The sequence below is a fragment of the Mytilus trossulus genome, chromosome 13 (assembly GCF_036588685.1).
Source record: "Mytilus trossulus isolate FHL-02 chromosome 13, PNRI_Mtr1.1.1.hap1, whole genome shotgun sequence".
Classification (NCBI taxonomy): Eukaryota; Metazoa; Mollusca; class Bivalvia; order Mytilida; family Mytilidae; genus Mytilus; species Mytilus trossulus.
Genome location: NC_086385.1, coordinates 57,893,176 through 57,910,062, shown reverse-complemented (window position 1 = coordinate 57,910,062; position 16,887 = coordinate 57,893,176). Strand labels below are relative to the sequence as shown.

The window sequence follows — 16,887 nt, the reverse complement described above, 5'->3', positions numbered from 1 at the left end:
TACTGTACTGAATAATTTACTTATTCTTTCAAAGTTTAATATGCAATGATGCCCTTTCGTCAATATTGTACATTGCAAATTCACATACATTGAATTAAATTTATTATTATTTATTTCATTATTAGGCAATAAGGAGCTATGGCCTTTGTTATTAGTTCTGAATGCAGTACCAGCATTATCTAACTGGTTTCTCTGTTTGTGTCCTGAAAGTCCTGTTTATTTATACCTTCAAACATCAGATCCATTGAGAACTTCTAAAGAAGGTAATTTATTTGCAAAATTTGTATTACTACTTTGAGCACTAGCTGTGTGAGGACACAATAAGATATATTTTGAGAAGATAAATAATATTGCTGTTTAGTTCAAATTAAATGGTGTTACAAACAATGTGAGCAGTTATGCAGTACATTAGTAAAGAAGTAATTTGTTGCCTCTGACAAAAGTTGTAGAAAGAGAGACATAGAGATTGCTTGTTAGCAACTGCAATTGCTAAGGTGTTAAAAATTGTAAAATTTTATGCTTAGGTTGCTTTGATAAGAACTTCTTGTGATAGATTATTGATATTTAAATGAAAGTTGCATTACTATCAGTACATATCAGTTTCACAACTATTTTAAGGCCCTGCCCTCTATGGCATGATTTAGTGACTTTGAATTAATTAGCAAAGGAGTAGGGGCATTAAGCCCTAGTTTTGGCCCAAAAAAATAAAATGTTTGATAACTATTTCAAATTTGCACATAATGTTTAGAAATGCATAGGGTCAAGAAATATAAATGAAAAACATAAGGATTTTTTTCTGATAGCGTCACAATTACGTCATTATGTGTACTATTTTCACAAAAACGATGAAAAATACATAATTTATGCATTTTTCTATCTCTATTTTGGTTGTGGAAACATCCTGCGCAGCCGAGAAACAACAAAATAATTTAACAGAAGCTTTATTATAACTATTGGCATAATCTCACCAAATATAAAGTTGTTTCTTGGGTGCGCACATACTTTTTCAATCTAAAATATACTTAAAATTTGATGAAAAAACAAGGAAAATCACAAAATTTTACAAAATATGCAAATAAAGTCATGATTTGTTGCCATGGTAACTTGTTCGATGTCAAATTTGTTTTGTTTTTCTTAGTACCTTATACCTTAGTCAAGTTTTCAGTAATTTAAAAATATGGATGATAACTTTTAAATTTGCATTAATTTTTGGGCCAAATAAGGGCCTTATTGCCCCTACTCCTTTAAATGTTTATATAAAAAATAAGATGTGGTATAATTGCTAAAGAGACAAATGGCACATCAACATATAGCTATGGCCTTCAACAATGAGCAAAGCTTGCACAACAAAGTCAGTCCTGAAATGATTAATGTAAAACAATTCAAACAAGAAAACCAACAGCCTATTTAATGTAAAATAATATGAACAAAAATAGATATGTTACACCAAATGACATCCACTGAATTACAGGCTTCTAACTTGGGACAGGCACATACATACAGTCATTTTTCTGCTCTTGTTAGTATGATAGGATTAACTTGTGATATATCTATGATATTTTGTATGACGTCGCTGTATTATCAGTATATATCAGTTTTGCAACTTTATTTTAATGAAACTTGTATAATTTTTCGTACAATTTTGAAAATTAGTGCTGATTAAAAATTTTGAAAAGAGTTTTGCCCCTTGGGAATATGAATTGTATTGGAAATTGCTTTTTATATCAGTATAATTAGTACTTGAGCCTTTATTTCTCTTAAGTTATTTGTAAAATGTTATAAAGAAAAACAAAAAAGGAATTTAACTTAGTTATTAGTTTGGATAGATAAAATATGTGTAAACCGTGGGGATATTTGCTATAAATGGCCCCATCATGATAAAATGGAACCTTACAATTACATTGGCCTAACTTTAAATGAAACAATGAAGAAAAAACATATATGACAGACAACCACTGAACTACAGGCTCATGACTTTGAACAGGCACATAAGGAATCTGGCAAGGCTTTGTGAACACTGAACCCTACCCTTAACCTGGGACATGATCTAGCAACTTATAGCTAATTTATCAATGATGTTGAGCATCAGATTGTCCTTTTTGTGAATTTTCAGCTAACAGACAAGACATATCTTCGTGTCAATAGTTTAATGAATTCTTACATCTGAACCAGAATCATCTTGTACTTGTTTTAAAAATCTTTTATTTAAGCCTTGCAGAGGTTATGTGAACGTGAAGATGTTGATTCTGAACTGTCAGATTTAAAAAAGGAGGCTACCAAGCAGAAAAAATTAAAGTTTTTAAGTCTAACAGAACTTGTCCAGGAGCCAAAGTTAAAAGTATGCCTGTTTTTAGTATGTTTTCTGCAAATTGCTCAACAGCTGTCAGGAATAAACACTGTAAGTATGACAGGAGTGGATTGCCTAGTGATTTTTTTTGTTTGATTGTCTGGATTTTGACAATCATCATAAAAAATTTCAGAACCTGATATGGTTGTGTACATACTATTCAAGCAAAACAATGGTTAAAGAAGGGATGAATTAAAGAGATCTCTTTATAAAAAGGAAGATGTGTAAATAAAGGCAACAGTAGTATACCGCTGTTCAAAACTCATTAATCCATGGACAAAAAACAAAAAACGGGGTAACAAACCAAAACTGAGGGAAACACTCTTAATATAAGAGGAGAACAACGACACAACACTAAAATGTAACACACACAGGTTCAACCCACCATTTTCATTCCCCTTTAAAAATGTCCTGTACCAAGTCGGGAAGATGGCTATTGTTATATTATTGTTCGTTTCTGTGTGTGTTGCATTTTAATGTTGTGTCGTTTGTTTATTTCCCTGGGTTTGTTACCCCGATTTTGTTTTTTGTCCATAGATTTATGAGGTTTGAACAGCGGTATACTACTGTTGCCTTTATTTACAGAAACAGACCGAGCATCAGACAAAATCCCACGAGAATAACAAATATAACAAGGAAGATGTGTAGTGATTGCAAATGAGACAACTCTCCACAAGAGACCAAAATGACACTGAAATTGACAATTATAGGTCATCGTTCAGACTTAAACAATGAGCAAAGCCCATACCACATAGTCAGCTATAAAAGGCCCAAAAATAACAATGTAAAACAATTCAAACAAGAAAATTAACGGCCTAGTTTATGTAGTTTATGTTTTGTTTACTTGATTTTGAATTTTTTAAATTAATGGTCATTATTAGTTTTGAAAAAATCTTTGCATTATCTTCATTATGAGGGATATTCCATCATCAACTTTTTAAGTTTATGTCTGGTTAATTTTTTTTCGACTTAGAAATTTTGTCTGTTTTTCAAAATAGATTGATTGATTGATTATTGGTTGCTTTACGCCCCATTAGCACAACAAATAGCTCAAAATAGAATATGGAGGATAAATATCAAAGCAAAATATTTTGTTGTTGTTGTAAACCTTATGATTATTTTAATATAAAAAAGAAGATGTGGTATGATTGCCAATGAGACAACTATCCACAAAAAAACAAAATGACACAGACATTAACAACTACAGGTCACCGTACAGCCTTCAACAATGAGCAAAGCCCATACCACATAGTCAGCTATAAAAGACCCTGATAAGACAATGTAAAACAATTCAAAGGAGAAAACTTTAAGCTTGCTGCAGATGTAACCAGATGTGCAAGCAAATAAAAAAAAGACTCAATGTATTGGTCTTTTAAAACAATGTACTGTCATTAGAATTTAACACATAATCCTAAATTTTTAATAGACAGCTTAATGTTAAGAATTCCTCATGACAATCAGTGGTGTTTATTGTTTACAGGTTATTGCATACTCAGGATTTATATACCAAAGTTCAGGGGTAGAAATAGACCTGATTGAGTGGATGGTATTTGGAACAACATTGATAAATGTTATCATGACAACATTTTCCTTGGATTTGATGCAGGAAAATGGAAGACGATCTGTGCTTTTATTGTCTACAATATCTATGGCTGTAGCTTTTTTTGTGTTGTTTGTCTCCAGTAATCTCTGTCAGGTATATATTACAACATTTGAAAATAAGAAAAGGAAGGATACATGATTTAACAACCTCCTGCAACAATAATGTATTTGTTGATTCATTAGCATTTGTAGTATATTAGATCTGTAGCTTTCTTAGGTAACTGGAAATAAATTTTGCTAACTAAACAAAAATAAATGATGCCCCCTGCAATAATGAGTCATTACGACGCCTTTTGTTGTATGACGTCCGAGAGTAAAATAATTCCGTTTATTTCATATATGTGAATTGTCGGTTTCTATTTAACTGGTAAATCAATGTAATTCATTGCAACCAATGTAATAAAAATGATTAATTAATTGAAATATGTACAATAATTTGAAAGTCATCTTTTTTTTTTACATCTGATTAAGATGTTTTAAACAAATGTTTTGAAATCTATAGTTGGGGTCAGTTTCTTAGAATATTGACTGAAATTATCAGATGAATTGCTCTGTAACTGTTCATAAAACAGTTCTCCTGACATCTCAATAATAGTTTCTGAAAGAAGCAGTTCTGCGTGTACCATAGAAAAACATTTGAGAAGTTTGAACAATTTTCTGTCTTGAATATTTTGCATTCATTCGATACTATGTCCATGTACATGTAATTACATATATGTACATGTATATGAATTATTTATTTGTTTTATTTTTCAGAACTATAATACCATATGTCCATATATTGCAATAGTCTCAGTCTTTACATATATTGTCTTTTTCTCTATAGGACTAGGTAAGTGTAAGAACCCATCTTGTGTTTTCTATTTGTTTAATCACTGCTAAGATGAGATTGTAAGTAAATGTATCAAGCAATTCCATAACAAACATTGATCTAGTACAGCTCTGTTCCAGAAAACTGTCCTCAAAATGAATTTATTATACAAATGCTTGTTGCATACCTGCCAACTTTTGCAAATGCCCATGGGGGTTTTAGCGCGTGACAACAATTTCAAAGTTTAAAATTCTTTGTGACGACTATTTTGCGCGCGTGTTTTGTAGTCTAAAAAAAGTGTCATATTTGCAAGATTTGTAAGATGAGCTTACATCCCTTTTTTTAAGTTTATTTGCATGAATCTAGTTATTATATCAGCAGAAAATATGAACATGTAGCTGTAAGACCAGGAATTATTTTCATGTGTAAGGATACTAAATAGTTGTTGACTTTTCCAATTTAAAATTATATACAAAGAAGGACCTTAATCAGGTTTGGAACAACACATAGGGATCCCCCTCAATGTTAGGACTGTAGCAGGAACAATTCTGCCTAAGATTCGGGAGTGCGGACCACAGCTAATTCTAGTTTGTAAACTGATTTGCGGAAAACGACTGATGCCAAAAGTGATGAGCTGTAATAAATCTAAGTAAATAAAAACCAAAAACTGAAAACAATATATGATTTAATTAACAAAATACAACTTTTATTATGTAAAGCCAAAAATGTAGAAATGGAGCATTCAAGAACACTTCATTTTACCGTACTGTGGAGGCATGTAGCATATGCACTAACCTATTGGTAACTGGTTGGAAAGCTTGGCTTTCCTTAGTGGGACTGAATGTCAGTCCTCAGAGGATTCAAATTAAGAATCTAAAAGAAGCTATATAAAATATATAAATCTCTCACAGAAGGTATCCAGAGAATTTGCGACGATGCAAATATTAAACTTTACAATTAAGATAAATATCTATAACCAATGAATTTAAATAGCAAAAGCTATGTTATTTATCAAATATATACTGAATTAACTTCATGTAAATTCGTTAATAAAGAAATATGAAATTTATAGTTGTAAACAAGGGAAATAATAATGTAATAATAATCCTAACTGCCACAGGACATTAAAAACCACTTTTTAAGTACGAATGAGCACACATTCATATGCATATTATTTGAAGAAACTTTTCCCAAAGAACTATACATCTTATGATTTATCTGGTATTATATGTTCAACACATGTCCAAGAATTTTGATATGTTCTTGGCCTTATATCTTCTTTATTATTCAAAATAATAGGACTCTTCATTTAGAAAAGCTGTTCCAAATATAATGTCAGAATTTCCCATTTTAAAGTAAATAAATCTACATTTTTCTATTATATTTTTTACAAGAGTGACCCCTTGACTAAGGGTAGTCCCTCATTTAAGGGATTCCTCATGTTGATGTGGGTGTGTGTGGGGGGGGGGTCCATGTGAAAAATAATGAATAGTACATTATACTTTAAATGATTGAATACACAAATGAAATTATGTTACAGCAAGTGTATAATGTAATGTCAATAAATTAGTGAATAAACTACTATTTATTATATTCATGATAGTACTTCATAATTGAAGTTTGTCAATCAGCCATGCTTTTATTCTTATTCTGTGTAAGAACCTCCTTGCAGTTGAAAAATCATTTGCCATGTTCACGTTTTTACATCAACAAACAGTGGAATACAACACAAGTTCAATATCTATCATGTTAAAACAATCTTGAGAGAAAACATTTTTGATTGGCTGATTAATTTGATCATGAGAAACACACACTTTGATTGGCTGAACACGATTTTCCTCCATTGGACACAGTTCAAACTCGGGAACAACAATATTTTCGTGTAGATTTTCACCAAATCGTGTTTTAGAGGGTTTTTCAGGAACACGATCGTGCAATTGTGACAAAGGGTCAAAATCGTGTAGTACACGCCTAAATCGTGAAAGTTGGCAGGTATGTTGTTGAGGGGTGTTTTTGGTTTTAACAGAGTATTTGCTTGTATAATGCCAATAAGTCATGTAGTTGCCTGATTTTTTTTTTTTATGGTTATTAGTATTTGATATCACTGAACTATTGAGGTTTCTCACTTTCAAACCATATAAATTAGTATTGAAAGTGACAAAGTAATATGATGCTTCACAAAAGAACAATTATAAATAAGTTATAGGAAAATTCAGTATTGTTGTGAAAACAATCATCAGTCAGGGGCATTACTTAAACAAGTATAACAATTAAAATCACCTATATAAGTAATGTTGAAAACGAGGCTAATTTAAATTTAACTTATATAAGTTATTTTTCTGACTATTATTTTTATAGGTGTCCAATAATACAGATTTTACAAATGAATGAGTTGCAATTGGTGGATAGCAACACTAACAGTCAAGTCACTGTAATAGCTTTAAATAATTTTCACAGTCATCTGGGTTTTTTCCCCTTGATATATAAAAACTAATTCTTTCGAAACACTAATTAACTTTCTGACGCACTTATCTTTCATACCGATGGTTTTGGGTCAAAGATTGGTCTCTTGGGACTATTAAAGTATCATTTTCCTCTAAAATCCTGAAGGTAGACTGATATAAATAGATAAATACTTGTGAATTGATTAAGACCTGAAGGTATTTATAATTTGTAACCAAAATGAATTACATATGTGCCTGACATAAGTGTAATTACTATTTTTTTCAAAGATGTATAAAATAACTTATTCAAGTAATATTTTTTTCATTATTTTTAAAGTAACCCTTTATCTCTATACTCCTCTCAAATCTGATAATTCTTTATGTTATGATATAAAATGTTGTTCAAAATCATGAAAACTACATTTAGTCTATGTTTCTATTGAAAATTTAAATAATTCTATTAAGTAATTTTATTATCTTTCAAAACAAAAATAACTTATATAAGTAATTAAAAAAAATAACTTGTTTAAGTAACGCCCCTGACTGATCATTGTGGTACAATACTTGATAGACATTTATGCAAGTGTACATTTTTAAGACTTATGTTGATTTTGGAGCATGAAAATGCAAACTTGAAGATGAATGTTTAATTTGTTGGTCTGTTTTGTAGGCTTCTTTTAACATGTTTAACAGTCAAATTGTGAAACAGTATTAGATTTTTATGCCCCACCTACAATAATAGTAGAGGGGCATTATGTTTTCTGGTCTGTGTGTCCGTTCGTCTGTCCGTCTGTCCCGCCTCGGGTTAAAGTTTTTGGTCAAGGTAGTTTTTGATGAAGTTGAAGTCTAATCGACTTCAAACTTAGTACACATGTTGCCTATGATATGATCTTTCTAATTTTAATGCCAAATTAGAGATTTTACCCCAATTTCACGGTCCACTGAACATAGAAAATGATTATGCGAGTGGGGCATTCGTGTACTGAGGACACATTTTCTTGTTTCAACCTGAAATAGATTGACAGATGTATTGATATTCATTAGCATAAGGTTGATTTCTATGAGACTCAGCTCATTTTATGTAATTTTGTTGAAGGGATGCTAGTTTTACAAAAGTCATTTTATATTTTCAGGTCCAATACCATATATAATTGTTCAGGAATTATTTGGACAAGAAGCACAAGGTGCTGCATTCAATGCATCAGTTGCATTGAATTGGATATTCAACTCTATTGTGATGTTAGTCTTTAGAGTTTTACAGGTTAGTCTGATCAATGTATATCATGTTTTATTTTCATCTATGAAAATTATGGTATTCCTACAATGTGATGCTTTAGGTCAAAATATTTGAAAATCAAGGCATAATACAAATATTGCTAGACAAATGTCAACTGAAAAGACTAAAAGTAAAGTCAACTAAGTTTCAACAGAATCAAGACTTTGATTGAGAGAGAAACTTCAAATAAAAACAAAAATAACAGCAATTCACAATAAAACAATTTATTGCATAGCACTATAATATTTCCCATAGAAAGTCACCAAAAGTTAGCGTGCAATAAATCTTCAAAATTCATGATGTCTTCAACAACAAAATCCTAGTTTAAACCAATTTTTACTTTCAAATGTTATATTTCTATACAATAAAAGGGTTATTGCATGGATATTGGTGAATATTGTCTCTCATATTATAATATATATTCTACTCGGGACAATATTCCCCAATATTCATGCAATAACCCTATATTATCATGACCATACAGAAGCACTGAGCTAAGTATTCTGGTAATTACATTGAAAATGGAAATGAGGATTGTACCTTTCCAGTGGGGTTTTTAGATAGAAGTCATAGATACTCATCATTGAGGTACAAAAGAATAGCTCTTTGGTTGTTATTGGTTACTAGTAACAGAAGCATAGAAGACAAGCGTTCAAATATGTACAGATGCCTTCAATATTTTTAAGAAAGAAAAACAATGTAACTCTTAGTATGATTGCATTCAGAAAGACATCTTTAAGATTTAATACTTTTATTAGCACATGTTGCACAATTGGAGCATTGTCATATCTTGTTTTCACACAAGTTATTTAACCCTGTATGTTTAGTTTTTCAACTTTGATTTTGTTTGCATAGGTTACATGTTCAATTACTTCCAGTTTAAAGTCATAAGAATCCTTAAATTAAAAAAAAAAAGTGCATATGTCTTTTATAACTCAGTGGATAGTTTTCAGTATAAAACTTATTTACATATACTTTTTTCTGAAAATAATTCTTTAATTTGTTCATATTTAGGAGAAGTTTACTTTATTTTAATTGCTTCCCTCTTTGACATATTTTCCGTAAGCAAAGTGACCTCAGAGTGACCCATCTCGTAAAAATCTGGTGATCGCAATACGCATGGATCATGTTAAACACTTGCTCAATGTCCATGCTTTTTGTTGATTGTTGATAAACAGGTGACAATCGTTAATCTTTGTCTTCAAAACACGAACTTTAATTACCTGCCTTTTTTTCACAACAACACTGACCAATTGAAAAAAAAAATTATGATCATAGGAAGTTTATGTGAAAAAATGATAAAATCGTGCACAGAAGACTAAGTTTATGATGTTTGTATGCATTGGTTCAAGAATTGGAATAATTCATATGACTTGGTGGTATGGGAGTCTAAGATAACAATGAAAGAATTTGTTCATACTTTGCCAAAATGTAGTATCTGTTGATATATGTTGAAAAATATAATAAAAATGATAGGTCACCACACATTTTTTCAAGCTCCAGGGCGCGACAAAATGACACATTTTGTATGAATAATGCAGGAAAAAACACCATTTTGTGCTTAGAAACTAAACAAAATGATAGAATTGTTAAATACTTGAGGAAAAGATAGCTTTAGACAATGCTTTGAGAATATCAAAAGAAAAGATAGGGTCACCGTACGTTTTTTCCGGGTAAAATACAAAATAGGAAAATTCCATGTAGAATCCTTCAGAAAATGCACTGTTTTAAAGTTACCTCCCCTTAAAATGCTAATTTTTGGAAAATGACGCAGTCATTGTTCCATAACTGCCGACCTGATTTCTCTGCCTACCGCGCTTGGTTTCGTATTTACTAATTTCAATACAAACTGGAATGTGCTTGTGTTATCATTATGCATGAGCATTGTGTAGTAATCAGCCAGGAACCAGTTTACAAACTAACTGGTTTCTGTTTGTATTCCACTACAGTCGAACAAAGTGTTGTAGTTTGACAGGAACCAGTCCAGAATTTTGTAAACTACAAAACGTAATCGGTTATTATCATTCCGTTTTGGTGTTTCATACCGACTTATATGGTTTGAATAAGCTTAAGACCCTTCAAACATTAATGTGATAGGTATATTTAAGACTGTTTTACAAAAGGATGAAACAGTTTTGCTTTAAAAGTCGTACTATAGTGATATATGTTATGTACGGATTTCCACTCTCACCGGTTAATTTCTTCTTTTACACGTGCTTTTGAAACTTCCTGTTTAAACATCGCAAGTTTTAAAATTGTTTTTTGAGTGAATTAAACTTATTTTAACAATCACGAAGCGTTCGGGAATCATTTCAAGCAGTTTCTTCGTCTCTTTGATGATGGAAAATAGGTTTTCTCAAGAAAATACCGCAAACGATCGCAGAGGAATTGAAACGTACAAGTCAAGTCGGCACCTGGTTAAATTGGCATCTAGTCAAATCGGCACCTATTTGACGTCAATTCGGCTTCCAATAATATTTATTATAATATTTTCTATTCAATTAATTAATAACTGTTACCAAGTACATAGTGAATATTAGGTAAACAACGAAACCAAAGTGAATATGTTGTTGTGTATAAAAGTAAACAACGAAGCTATTGTTTTAACCATTTAGACAATTATTAAAATTAAATGGAAAACTATGAGTCCCTTTCAATAAATCAAACTTTCATGCCAAATAATTAGCAAATTTAAGGTGTTTTTTTTTCAGTAATGTTTAAACAGCATTAAACAAACAATCCTGTAAAAAAATGGAAAACAACACGTTTTATAATGTATTGCGTCCGAAGCGCTTTTCTGGATTTACCTTCATCAGGAACGCTCAAAGCCAAACATTTGAAATCCGAAGATGTATAAGTACTGAAAATCGTTGAAGAGCTTTATGTCAAAAATACCAACTGTAAAAGACTCAACTGGTTAAATAATGCATAAAAATATCCAATATATCATGTATTAGTCCAAATAATAATGACGTCTGACAAGGCTATTTTATTTTTTTCTGGGACGCCTTCCTAAGACGTTCGTAGGAAGGCTTCCTAAGAAGGCGTCCCAGAAAAAAATTAACATAGCCTTGTGGTCATAGGAAGGTGTCCCAGAATAAAATTTAAAAAGCCTTGCCAGACGTAATAATTATTTGGACTCCGACTACTCATATATATCATTAAAAATACACCAAAAAATTCATGTAGTTGAGAAAAATAAATACATACAAAATGTACATGAACATCCAAAAAAAGTGAAAGTTAGTATTAACTCTTTTTGCTTTAAAAATTTACAACTGCATTTAAGTATTGAATGCTTTTTTTTTGTAAATTCATTGAGGTGTAAAAGCGTTGACCGAAGTACTTTTTGTATGAAGGGCGTAAGCGTAAGCGCTTCATTCTAAAAATGTGCAACGCTTTTGCAACCCTATGAGGTTACAAAAAGAAACATTCAATACTTATAATTACTTTTTTTAGCTAAGATCATGAAAAAACGAATTTTATAACTTTTTTATTCAATTTATCTGTGCACTTTATTGTGGGACCACGTGTTATCATGAATGAAAAGTTTTATTGAGTGATGCAATTGCTTGAGGAATAACATGTGATGTGCAGTTAGCCAATCAGAATAAAGTATTATAATGAAACATATATCAAATGTAATTATAACAAAATACATTATGTTGTAAGAGTTATCTCCCCAAACACTGTTTTTCTTGTGGCCACCTCTCCTTCGTAACCGTAAAAGATTTTATTTTACCAAATTGCTCGTTACATATTTAGGATAAGAATATTCGTTTGAACCATAGCTCTATGGGGACTCCATATGAGAGTTATTCCCCCTTTTTCATTTGATTCAAGCGATATGCATTTTCAACTGGTAAACCATAACTGATAGAGACCTAAGGTCTTCATGAGGTCATTGGTACTAAAAATGAAAATGAGGTCAATATCAAAGGTCAAGGTCATATTATAAATTTTGATTTTGGCTTATTTTCACTTCTTTTCAAATACTGTATGACATTTTGACAAATAATTTTTCATAAATTATTAGTTGCAACATGTCCTTACTTGTATATTTTGGTTGAAAGGCTGCGCATACAATAAAAGGGAGTTTTTGTCCATCTTACATTTAAAATTACGCGTCAAGTGGTAGTACTCATTAACCAAAAATATTAAAGACCTAGGATATTTTGATTCAAGGTCCATGGTTTGTGACCTTGAAATTGAGGTCAAGGTCATAGGTTAATAGGACGTCATAAAGCCATAGGAACTAACATTTTAAACTGATTTTTCATATTTCAATATAAAAATAGATCTTTTCTAGTGGTAAGACTTCAATTGTTCTCTGAACAATTTGTTTTTAATTTACTTCATATTTTGTGGGAGAAGGGGGTTCAGACTATGTGGTATCAGGTCTGTTTGCGCCCAATACACTTTCGCACCTCGCACGTTCACACCCAAGGTTCGTTCGCACTCTACTCATTCGCGCCCAATTTTAATTCAAATTCAAGTTGAATAATTGGAAAATCATGATTGTTGTTTTAAATTGCTTTGGTGTAAATACTGAATGTATTTATAGCTTGGTATGAGTAAAACATTGAAGATTTTAAAGGAAAAACACAAAAGATAATTGTTTTTAAGCCCTTTGATCTGAAACAACGTAACAATAAAATATAGGAACCAAAATATAGCAATCCACTGTTATAACCAAAACATGATAAAATTTATTCAACACACAGAGAAAAAAAAATAGTCAGAATCTCACTTCATTATGAAAGAGGTCAATGAAACAAAGTATAGCAATACACTAACCAAAACATGATTAAGAGTTATTCAACGCTAAATAAAACGTTGACAAAATACCACTTTATTTAGAAAGGATTATTATTATCTTTAACAATACGCTATCCCAAACATGATTAAGATTTATTCAACACAAAAAAAAAAATGCTGTCTCACTTTATTTTGAGACAATGACAACAATTATACTTATAAGAAAACACTTGCTTACAGAGTTATTAAACACAAAACCAATTAAGATTAGTTGCGAACATGTAGGGTGTGAAAGTGAAAGGGGGCGAACATGAGTTGGTGCAAACGTGAATGGGCGCGAATGGACCCGGATTCAGCCTATGTACCAGTGAGAAATATAGAAGCCTTTCCACGGGATTTATTTGTACAATTCAGGTAGTCTTGACCTATTCATTTGTCTTAAAAAAAAACCAGCCAGTTGGCACCTTCACTTCACACACACACATATACGAATATCAATTATATGCTTACGAGACATGTTGCTTTGTTAAACAAATTACGGTATGTGAAAATCAAGACTTGCATAAAAACTATCCCAATATTAGAGACAGTGGCGTCATTTTTCTTCAGAGCTTTCAGCTCTTTGATTATTTTTAAACACAACCAAAAATAATCAACATTTGCAAAAATATTAATATTGATAATTTATATTCTTATAAATCGGTTCTTTTAAATGAAAAATCACATCAAATTCTGCTTACTTGATAGAAAATATGAGCCTTTGGTTCTCTGTTTTTTTTTACAATCCAAGATGGAGAAAGACACCCATACCACCTTAATATCAACTTTTGTATTTTTTGCAATTTTGCAATTTTTGAGTTTGAATATTTCGTGTTTCCAAATTCAATCTTGTAGTAATCAACATGTGATCAGCTGTGTGGGATATAAATTTACCATATTGGAAAGAATGTCAACACATCTGTTAAATAATTTCGGGGTTGAAAATCTCTGCAAAGTCAGTACATTGTAACTGTTGATATGAGCCTTAGGTCAATGTCTATCATATGCATCTGAGGCTATTTGTTTAATTTCAGATGTCAATGGAGAGTTATGTTTACTTTATGTTTAGTGCCATTACTTTTGTCTTATGTGGTATAATGTATATGATTCTGCCAGAAACTAAAGACTTTGCAGTAACAGATATTGAGAACTCTAAGGAATACAAATGGGTGTTAAAGTTGCTTTGTCAAAATGTGGATAAAACAACTGTTACAGATAATCAAAGTCAAAGAAGTGCTTCAGAAGATGATCCATTAGTGGAAAATTCCTTATAAAAGAGAGATTTTATTAGACAGCAGCAAACACAGATGAGGCACATGCAGAACCCTTAAGGCGGCTCAGGCCTTTTCGAGGTTTCTATCAGAAGTGCCATATTTTTTTGTTATTTTAATCTTTAAAGAGAGTTCATCAAATTGGTCGAAAAATAGGGGGTCCCTGACCATTAAGCTCAAAATATTACTTTTGAAAAGGGATGTAAAAGGAACCCTTTTCAATGAAATTAAAGGGAAAATAGAGGTGTTGACATATTTTTATCGGAATATAAAAAAAAACGTTCTATAACACTTAAAGCTTTGGTCCAAAACTGTCATAGAGAAAGCTGAAATATTGCTTCAAAGAATGAGCAAAAATCACTGATAAAGAAAAAAAAAATTTGGCCTAAAACCTAAAATTTTGGCAGGAAAATGGTGAAATTGGGGGAAATGACATTTTTAAAGTTTTTCAAATATACACATAAAAAGGATTTTCATTTGTTAGTGACAAAAGTACAATAATTTAACATTTTTAATCAATTAAAATATTTGAAAAAATAATAGTGAATTTACAATACAAACTTTTCGTGTGCATGGTAATTCAGGAGTGAAATTATGCTCAGTTGAATAGTTCTGAGCCACATACAAGATTTTTTTTATTGATGCCAGTGATATGGTTGTAGTTTTAAAATATCATTTTTATAGGGCATTGCAATGATTATTTCTCACTTATTTACAACAGTTTTTGTTTGTATTTACTTGCTTTTATATATATATATTATTTATTTTTTGTTTTCTTTTAATTCTATATTGGCAAAATTATTGACCATGTTATAATCATTATTAGCAAAACCATTGACCATATTTAAAATTATTTTTAGCAAATCTTTGACCATAGCAATAATCATTATTGGCAAAACCATTGACCATGTTTATTATCATTATTGGCAAAACCATTGTCCATAGCAATAATCATTATTGGCAAAACCATTGACTGTTTATAATCATTATTGGCAAAACCATTGACCATGTTAATTATCGTAATTTGCCAAATCTTTTACGAAGTTTATTATCATTATTTTGTAAAATCTTTGATCATGTTTATAATCATAATTTGCCAAATCTTTTACGAAGTTTATTATCATTTTTTTGTAAAATCATTGATCATGTTTATAATCATAATTTGCCAAATATTTTACGATGTTTATTATCATTTTTTGTAAAATCATTGATCATGTTTATAATCATAATTTGCCAAATCTTTTACGATGTTTATTATCCTTTTTTGTAAAATCATTGATCATGTTTATAATCATTATTTGCAAAATCATTGACGACGTTTATTATCAAGGTTTTCAAAATCTTTGACCATATTTACAATACATTTATTACCAATGTTATTTCAACTGATGGGGCGGAGCTTACGATTTAATTTACATAAGGACAGTCTATTTGAAGATGTGTGTGATAAGGATGATTGCCATTAAAATTATTACTGATTTCTAATCACCTATCAGTGTCATCAAAGGAACTTACAAAAAAATTACTGGACACTTCATTGATGAGTTAATCCTAAAAACCTATCTATAGATGGACTGGTTAATTATGAGCGAACCAGTTACACTCTGCTCAGTCAAGTGAAATAAATCGAGTAGTAGTTATTTGCATAATCATTGATAATGATAATTATTTTTCGAAATCATTGACCTTGGTTATAAATGATATTATTGATATTGGTTATAAATAATATTGCAAAATCATTGACCATGGTCTAAATAATATTGCATAATCATTGACCATGGTCTAAATAATATTGCAAAGTCATTGACCCTTGTTTAAGTCATTATTTCAATGGCAATTATCAGATGTGAGTTGCTTCCATTAATTTATCCCAATGTGCTCACCAACCTTTTAATTATTGTTTTTAAAAGAATCACCTATATTTATATATTTATATGGACAGTATACTTGAAGGTTTTCCTAATATTGTTCAAGAAATCTTAGGTGCACTGAAGTCAGTGTTTGATTCTGATAATCATTAGTCTTCCTGATAATCAAAAGTATTTATTTTTATGTTAGACTATGGATATTATTATGACTTATGTTTTAATCTCTGTTAAAAATGGACTGTGGATTCATTTCCATTTAACATTGTTCATGTTGTTGATGGAGGAAAAATTATTTTGGTGATATTTTCTCTATGTCAAAATGTACACACAAGCCTATAAATCAGTTGTTATAAATTCATATTCATGTTCTACAAATATCAATGAAATCCATAAAATATTTAGGATGTCTCCTAAGGATGTTCGCTCCTCTGTTAAAAAATAACAAGCTTTTCAAAAGACTATTATAAATTG

General features: G+C 30.7%; 1 protein-coding gene across 1 annotated transcript in view; it reads left to right on the top strand.

Annotated features, from left to right (window-relative positions):
• LOC134694885 (solute carrier family 2, facilitated glucose transporter member 3-like) overlaps positions 1-16,198 on the top strand; it is a 41,975-nt gene extending 25,777 nt beyond the window's left edge. The window contains exons 11-16 of the mRNA XM_063555989.1: positions 126-263; positions 2,211-2,398; positions 3,828-4,043; positions 4,706-4,781; positions 8,338-8,465; positions 14,312-16,198. Of these exons, the coding sequence (XP_063412059.1) occupies positions 126-263; positions 2,211-2,398; positions 3,828-4,043; positions 4,706-4,781; positions 8,338-8,465; positions 14,312-14,551 (986 nt within the window). The 3' untranslated portion in view covers positions 14,552-16,198. The remainder of the gene's footprint in view (positions 1-125; positions 264-2,210; positions 2,399-3,827; positions 4,044-4,705; positions 4,782-8,337; positions 8,466-14,311) is intronic.
• Positions 16,199-16,887: the final 689 nt, after the last annotated feature.